Source organism: Arachis ipaensis, chromosome B5, assembly GCF_059453495.1.
Source record: "Arachis ipaensis isolate K30076 ecotype BB chromosome B5, ASM5945349v1, whole genome shotgun sequence".
NCBI classification, from domain to species: Eukaryota; Viridiplantae; Streptophyta; class Magnoliopsida; order Fabales; family Fabaceae; genus Arachis; species Arachis ipaensis.
This window is the reverse complement of record NC_142440.1, coordinates 4,883,001-4,892,365: the sequence shown is the minus strand read 5'-3', so window position 1 is coordinate 4,892,365 and position 9,365 is coordinate 4,883,001. Positions and strand designations below refer to the sequence as shown.

At 30.2% G+C, this 9,365-nt stretch overlaps 1 protein-coding gene across 1 annotated transcript; it reads left to right on the top strand.

Annotated features, from left to right (window-relative positions):
- On the top strand, positions 1-984 carry LOC107642586 (ethylene-responsive transcription factor 5). Its single transcript, XM_016345983.3, has one exon. It carries the CDS (start codon positions 87-89, stop codon positions 858-860), a length of 774 nt encoding a protein of 257 aa, XP_016201469.3. The 5' UTR covers positions 1-86; the 3' UTR covers positions 861-984.
- Positions 985-9,365: the final 8,381 nt, after the last annotated feature.

Below are 9,365 nucleotides of genomic sequence, written 5' to 3'. Positions count from 1 at the left end.
ATCCATCCATCACCTTGCCTCTATATATACATACATACTCTCATTTTTCCACTCAAACTCAAAAACTAAAACTCAAAAAGAGTCATATGGCGAACCCAGCTGAACTTTCTGCCCTCAATCAAATCAAAATTCATCTTCTTGGAGAACTCTCACCACTTCCTCATAACTCTTCCTTCTCCTTCCAATTTTACCAAACTAACCCTGCTACTTCTTCTTCTTCCTCCTCCTCCTCCTCTTCCTCTGCTTCGGTCAACCAATACTTTAACTGCAATGAAGTGGTCAACAACCTAGAAACGCCAAGATCCAAACCGCACTCATCGGCGTCTTCGTCGAACCGAAAACCGTCTCTGCAAATCTCTCTCCCTAAGAAAACCGAATGGATCCAATTCGGGGAGGAGAAGGAGATTTCCAAGAGCAGCGAACAACAGAAGAAGAAGCACTACAGAGGGGTAAGACAGAGACCGTGGGGAAAGTACGCCGCCGAGATTCGAGATCCTAACAAGCGAGGCTCCAGAGTCTGGCTTGGAACATTCGACACCGCCATCGATGCCGCCAAGGCTTACGACCGCGCCGCCTTTAAGCTCCGCGGCTCAAAAGCCATCCTCAACTTCCCTCTCGAAGCCGGCGCCGATGACAGGAAGCGCCCCCGTCAAGAGGAGGAGGTGGAGGAGAAGCCGGTCGTCAAGAAGGAGAAGACGGAGGAATCATCTGACGTTAGTGGTGTAAGAGATATTCCGTTAACGCCGTCTAGTTGGACTGGCTTTTGGGACGCTGACGTAACTGGTATTTTCAGTGTGCCACCGTTATCGCCGTTATCTCCCCTCCCGGCGTTGGGATTTCCACAGCTTATGGTTGTGTGAATTTTTTAGTTTTTCTTATGTGTTCTTTTTTTTTTTTTTTTTTTAAGTTAATTGCATCCTATTTAAGCGATGTTAACTGTTAAGTACATTATATGCTGATAATGGACATTATTTATTTATTAAATTCTTGAGCATATATCCCTTGTCTATTCGATAACGATAAGTTGTTAACTCGTAAGGGTATTAGACTAAAGATATCATCTAAAAATAATAATTAAGATGTAGATAAATAGTGTATAAAATAATTTAATTAGTTATTTTTAATCATGTAAATAATCAACGTACTAATGAAAAAATATTAAATCTAAAACTAAAGAAAAAATAAATATTTTTTATATCAAATCTAAAAAAGTATAAATTTTTGTTAAAAAAATATTAACAAATAAAAATATGAATAAATTAAAGTCATTCTAGTTTCTAAATTTACATAAAAAATATTATAATATTATATTATAAGCTATCTTTTTTTCAAACTAAATTTGAATTATTTTTTAAAAATATTTTCATGCACGAAAAACTTTTTTCAATATATCTTTTCTTTTGTGTTTGCATCATGATGTCAATAATTCATAAAGATCATAGGGAATAAAGATATATAAAAAAAAAAAAAAAAGACAAACACACCATAAAAAGAGATTATTGAAATCCAAAAACATGAAACAGAAAAATGTTTAATTGATGTATGTTTTATTTGTTGGGGATAAATTTTGAAAAGAGAAAGTCTACACCAGCACTTTTATTAAAATTTAGCTAATATTTAATTATTAAAAAAAATAATTTTATATTATTAAATATCATCTCACACCATTAAAAATATTGATAATAACTAATCAATAGCCACACACCACAAATTATAACTTCTCTTTTGAAAATGACAGTTGATATAGATTTACTCTTTCTACACACTTTTGGATAAAAATTGAGTAGAATCTGATGAAAACCTTATAACTTTGCAGCAGGGGCGGATCTTAGTTATGGTAATGGGTGGTTATGGACTTATGGCCTCCCAAAATTTTAAAAATGATTAGTTATATATTTGGTAGAACAAAAATCTTTATAATTATTTTGGTTAACATATTAAAATTAGATTTTTCGTTTATAATTTTGTAGGTTTAAATTCTATTCTCCACCATTTTTATAATTTTTTTAAATTATATCTCGAAATATATAAATAACTTGATGATTTAACTAATAAAATAATAAGTGCTATATTTAAAAAGATTTCGAAAGAATAATTTTTTATTAAATAACTAAAAATTAAGTTTTTAATGTATTTATTAAAGAGTAATATGTCAAATCAGTCTTAAAAAAAAATTTAGTTAAATAATTTGATCTTTAACAAATTTTAATCACTTAATCATTCTGTAATTTTTTATGAAGAATATTAGAAGTCCAGCAGTTTTTGTGATTTATAACTATTAATTAGTTATCAATAGTATTTTTAATGGTGTAAGATTATATCTAATAGTGTAGAATTATTCACTTTTCTTTTACTGATTAAATGTTAACCAAATTTTAATAAAATTATTGACCCCTTAGACTTTCTCATTTTTTATTTTTGTTAGACATATCAGTTCTAACATCAAAATTTGGTAAAGAAAAGTTTGACATATCAATATGTTATTATTTTATAAAGCCAAAATAACGTTAAGAATTTTTAAAATTTTTAAATTAGTCATTTTATATAGACAATAATTTAATATGTGAATTAATTTGTATAACGAAATAAAAATTTAATTAGAAACCGATTTAGTTAATAAAATTTGTTGAGAACTAACACATTTGACTAAATATTTCTCAAAAAGTAATTTAAAGTATCCCTCATTTATTAGATAAAAAAAATTAAAATATTCTTAACAAAACTTCAATTTAATTTTATTATTATATATTTTGTATTAAAAAAAATTTTGGCCTCCCAACAAAATTTTCCCAAGCTCCGCCACTGCTTTGGCCTTTTGGAGGAGGTAATGTATATTCATTTGATTAATCTTTATTTGAAATATATATGTACACTTGATTAGTCTTTAACTCTTTATGAACCAAGAGTATTTTGGCTCATAAGCACGAGGGGCTAATTAAATCCCCTAACCTACAATGCTACGTAAAAGAAGAGAAATACCTCAATATATTTCTTAAACTAAACCTTACCCAAATCTACTCATAAATTTTTTCTTTTTGGTGATTGTCATAAAATCATTTATAATTTCCTGCACGGCTGCACATCCCTTTTGGTCTGCTATACATACAAGCTTTTTTGGCTTATAAGCTATACAAATTAGTCCAAGTCTAAGAAAAAACACGCGCACCATTCCTTCAAAATCGAGCGTCCAACGCGATCTTTAATCACCCTTCCACAACACGTTCGTTATGTCGCACTCTTCCTCTTCTTCCTCAATCAAAACGCAAACCGTCAAGATATCGAAACAAATTACGATTCTGCAGAAACGTTCCAACTCGTCGCAAAGAATAGAAGAAATCAAGAAGAAAATATACAAATCTCCATAAAAAATCACCAGAAAAAACGAAGAAACATTATTCAAGGTACTGTTTTACTGCTCTTCTAAGTTTTTTTTAGACTGTTTTTGCCATGTGTCTCATCCTTAACCAGCAAAACATTAAAAGCTGTCTCCTCCATATTTTGGGTGTATTTCTTAAATCTTTTGGGTGTATTTCTATAATTCTTTGGGTGTATTTCTGTAACCGTTTGAATCATTTGGGTGTATTTCTGAAGTTCCATTATTTTCAAAACAATTTCAAAGCTTGATTTCAGAAACCATGAAAATCGAAAAAAGAAACGAAATCTTTTGAAAAATAGAAGTTATATATTTGCGCATTAATTGATTTGAATTGATTTAAAAGTTTGTTAAAGAGGTACGTAAAACAGCACGTTTAGTGGGTTTTATTCTCTTCAGACTTGTAAAATTTGTAAGCACAAAACACTTGTATGTAGAGATTAATCCTTTATCAAAAGTCTCTTATTGAATATATAATAATAACTAACATCATTCCATTATCTCGTAAATCCAAGAAATTGCATTAACTCGTTATCTTGTGAATCAATTTCATATAACCTATACGAAGGTAATAATTTTTATGATGCCTTAGTTTGATATAGCTTTATTAGCAGATTGCAGTTTATCATTTGTTTTATTTTTGGTGTAATAATAAATTAAATAATGTGTAGTAATAATGGTTATTACTACGTACGGTATACGGCTTTTGTCAATTCCAATAATATTGTTAGTGATATGCCGATATTGTCAAATTAATTCAAATTTTAAAACCACGAGCGTGGTTTGAATTTCATTTCATCACATGTAAATAACTAAATATGTAATAGTTTTCTGGAACTTGGTCAGCATTTCATGTTTCAAACTTTCAATCATCCGTCTATGAATCATAAAGACCGGTCAAAATTAACAACATATGATATAAGAAGGTGCGTATATGATCTATATACTCCTTGAATTAGCAAATGGTTAACCACTAAAATAGGTTATTAAAGATTTCACTGTTAACAAATAACGTACAAATATTATTTTTAAAGAAGAAAATAACAAAAGTATTTTCGAATATATAGGATTTCTTTTTGTCAAAATAATCAAATTATTATTTAACAACTGCTTTGAATTTAATTTTGGTGGAAACTCAGGTGAAGTCGACTTCACGTGAAGTTGATACCTGAGAGCCGTTGGATAAAAATTTAATCAAAACAGTCAAATCATCTAACGGCTCTCAGATATCAACTTCACGTGAAGTCGACTTCACCTGAGTTTTCACCTTTAATTTTTTGGTATGTCTAAATTAATTTGTTATGTCTGTTTAGCGGTTAGCTCATTAACAAATGATTAACTTACCAGATAAAAGAAAAAAAGAAGATCAATTTAAGAAACAAGAAAAATACGGTATCCGAGTTCGAATTTTGTTTGTCTCGAAATGTATATGTAATATGTGAACTAATTAAGTAAAAAATCTTACTACTTTTCAAGAAACAAGAAACATTCTAATGTAGAAAAATTATTGCAAAATAATTTTGCGTACTTTTCAAAATGTTCAGTTGTTGATGGACACGACACTCAATTATTCATATGAAATATTATTGTCTCGTAGGGTCTGTGAACTAAGGTGTAGAATAAAAAGTCATAACTCCCTTTTATTTTTCTTTATATACAAAGTCATTACTTCCTTCCGGTGCTAATTAAAGTCGTGCCAAATTGAAAAATCACCGATGGGTCCTCAGTCCTCACCATTCTCTGCATCAATGTTAATTAGTTTTCAATACTCTCTACATTGGAGTGAATAGCGACTTTTTCAAAATATATAATTTAATGTCGTCTTGTAGTTTTAGGTTCATTGACTTCAACTATGTACTAGCATTATTTTAATTATTTTTGCTGCCTTTCTATTTATATAAATAAAAATAAATCTTATTTATATCTTCAGGTCATTATTTAATTAAGCCGCTTTGATTGTTTTACTTGCTCTCCAGGTTCCAGGTGAATATACTGGCGTAGGCGTGACATATAGGGCTCTTTTTCTTTTGGACACATATGATATCAATTAATGATACAATGCAAGATTACAAACTAATTCTTGAGCAATGCAAACACATCACGCAATATAATAAGAGAGATTCTATCATTATTACTATTCATTTAATTTTCTAGTTGCAAGTTAAGAAAATAGCTCATTATTGAACACACTTATATAAAGTATCCCTCGATCTAGAACACTAACCCATCACAGCTCGGACTTCTATTTAAGAATTTGTCATTGACCAATAGATTACTATATGTACATGACGAAACTCGAATATTTGACATTTACTTAAATGAACTAATAAACTAACCACTGAACCAACTACCCAACTTGATTATATATGAGTAAATATCTAGTTCCAACCATGAAAGATTTGGATGCGGACAAAACTGACTATAGAAAAATAAAATTAAATTGTACCCATGAAAGGCAAGGTGATGCTAATTAGAAAAAATGGATTTTATTTGACAACATTTCACAAATTAAAATATGTCTAATATATTATATATTTAGACAAGTGCTAATTTAAATAATATTGCATGTTATAAATTTTGTAAAGGTACGTACTTAGCTTGTAGTTCAAGAGAAACATTCTTGTCCTGAAATCCATGGTCTTTGTTGGATGGAAGGCACCATATCAAGAATTGTTCTTCAGGTATTTGACTTTGCTGCTAAATGCTGTGTAGAAGAATTAAAATGGGATGGTCTTTAAGTAACCACAATTTTACATAACTGTTAGTCCGGACAGAGAAACCGTAAGAGAAGTGAACAAATTAAATGAAGAAACTGGAGTAAGAATTTTATAATCTTTACAAAAAGATATATTTTTTAGGTGATGATAGTAAAGTTCTAAAAATTGAATTGTTTATTGAAATAATAAAATTAGAAGTTTACAGATTTTAAAATTTAATCAACCGGTTAAATTGAATATAATAAATTAATATATTTATATATAAAATATATTTTTTAAGAAAAAAGTAATTTTTTATGTTTTATTATTTTAAATTGATTAACCAATTCTTTAATTAGTTCGAATCGATGTGGTAATTAATCGATTTTCGGTTAATCTGATGAAGCATTCAATTCGATTCAATTCTTAAAATTATGGGTGACGGAGTTGAAAAAAAAAAACATGCATACAGGGAGAAAAATCTATTTATTCAATAGTTTGAGCATTTTTTAAATTTTTAGTATGTTACAAAGATGTAAAAATGTGATACTAGAAATTTATACTTGGAGTGTATGAATTTTGAATATTGTGCATATTCGAATGCATTAAAAAATAATTTTTATATAGAGCGATTATAGAAATAGAATAATTAAAAAATTAGAAAATACTAATATAAAATAAAACAAATAGTTTTATCATAAAACTTTTTAAATATAAGTTAAACTACTTTATAGGCATAGAATTATTTTATCTTCTAAAATGCCCTCAAAATGATAGAATCCATCTATCATTGCCAATCATCTTTTTTGAGGTCCTATCTTAAAAAAAAACAGCAATGACGGTACTGTCAAAAAAGTCACTAACATGAAAATACTTGCATATTTTACTAATATATAAAAAACTATAAGAAAGTTTTGGCACATGTAGAGCATTCGTTAGGTTAATGGTTTTAGATAAGTTGGTTGTATCTTCGTCAATAATAGATTTAAAATTACCATCGATAAATCTAATCTTCTCATTTCTAGAACAAATAGAATAAGTTTTAAATAAAGAGAAGGTTGGTCATATAGGTAAATGCACCTAAATTTACAATCCATTATACTGCATTTAAATTTAAAGTGCACTTAAGAAAAATAAAAATAATAAAAATTTTATTTGAGCTAATTAAAAAACCACTATAAGGATTAGATATAAAATTGTATTTTAACAATTTTATGAGTTATCCAATTTATTCCTTACTTAAAGTTAATTTTTGTGACCTTACAGATGAAGTAGAATGTATTTTGGAGTCATTTTTACTCTTTTTTTTATGGTGTGACGGCTTCTATGAATCTTCCAACAAATTTTCTGGTTGTGATTTTTTTTTTTTATCATCAGAGTTTTATAAGTTTTTTCTCTTCTAACTTTTATAAATACTTCAGAGCTGCTACACATTCATATAACTATATAACCAAGTTGGCCCAAACCTAAATAGAATCAGGCACATTAAATGGCGAGTGAAAACATGCGCCAGACAAAAGAAACCCCTCCTTTTTCATTCGCGTTTCATTATAAAAAAAACGTTACATATTTTTCAACACGGAACCAATACATGAAACGATTCATTCTCTTCGAATCTCTCTCAACATCACTCAAACTTCAATCACATTCTCTGCGGAAACCACTACTGGAAAGGAATCAGAAAAAGATTTCGCAAGCAACAACCAGAAACGAACAAAAACAGCAACAAAGACTACCAAAGGTATGAGAAAACTACTGTTCATTTGAAATCTTGCAATGTCGCGTTTCTCCTAGTTGCATTTTAGTTTTACTGGATTGATTTGTTTCGTTTAGTACATCGAACTATTGTGAATGATTTTTACAGTATAACTAGGCCTTGGAATTCAGTGGATAGTGTAACTAGGGCTTTAAGATATACGTGCTTGTTCTTACTGGTGTGGATAGTTTAACTAGAGCTTTGAAATTAGTTGTTACTATCTTGAGTACTTTTGCATGGAAGAATACTATTCTTGTTGATTGAAAGTTGATCATCATTTATTAACCACATGAACATTTTTCGGTACGGTGGCCTTTGTAATTTTGGTTCTGTGCATGAATGAGTTTCGGTTCGGTGGCTTGTGACATTTTAATTGACTTGATTAAGATATACATCCTTGTGCTTGTTGATGTATTGAATGAACTATTGACCAAAATTTTTCATTACTGTAAAATTGTCTCATTATATTGGATAGATTTCAGCACGAATGGTAGTTAACCTTGATACTTAAAGAAAGATATCAAGTTTCAGTAAGAGTGTTTAAAGAAGCCAATTTGCAAATGTCATTTTGAAAGAACACCTAATTTATGAAATTTGAAAAACTTTTCTTTTGGAAGATGTTGATTTGATTAAGATTTACGTGCTTGTTCTTATTTGTGTGGATAGTTTAACTTGTAAACTCCGCTTAAATCGGTAAATAATTAGTCAATAAATTAAATTTTAATTAGAAAAATTAAAAATACAAATCTAATATCAAAATAGGGTAGAGATCTTCAAAACGAGAATTTTGACACCAATTTCAAAAAATTTGGCACAAAATTGAACCGGATGGGCCGAACTGGTTAAACCGAACCTAAAACTGGGCCGTGGGTCCAACCGGACCTATAATTTAAAGGAACAGAATCACCTTCTTCCCCATTCAACATCAAAAATGGTGAACAGCGTTGGGGAGGAAGAGAGCTTCCCTAACCCTCATCAATTCTTCCTTCCACCATAACTTCCCCGTTTGAGCTCTGATCGCCGCACCGTTCACGGCCACGCGTCCAGCGCGTTGAGCTCTACATTTCTGTCAGATCAATTTCACCGGTAAGCCCCAATTTCATTTCAGAATCTCTACTCTCTTTCTAATGGTGAAATTGAATTCTTGTGATGAAATCTTGTCCAATTTGGTATTTTAGGTTCGATTTAGCTTGCGGAGCTTATTAAGCTTGAGTTGCTATGCGTGTGGGTACGGTAAAGACAACCTAAACCCTAGCCAAATCTTGAATTTATTATGTGAAATCTGAAATTGAAGTGTACATGTGTATTAGGTGTGAATTAAGTAGATATATATGCATTGGAGTTGAATTGTGGGCATTTGGAAGCTTGGTGGTGATTGGAGCTAAGATTGTGAGTGGTTTCTCAAGCTTAAGGGGCTGTGGTTGTGACTAGTGTGGCTGCCTTGGACAAAATATAGCGATCGGCTAAGGTATGGTTTAGGTTTCGCATGTTTAATATATAAGGTTTTGTGAAAACTTAGGCTAGAGAACTGTAGGATAAG

Excerpts from the sequence above, each read along its gene's own strand:
- LOC107642586 (XM_016345983.3), top strand. The coding sequence starts at position 87 with ATGGCGAACCCAGCTGAACTTTCTGCCCTCAATCAAATCAAAATTCAT.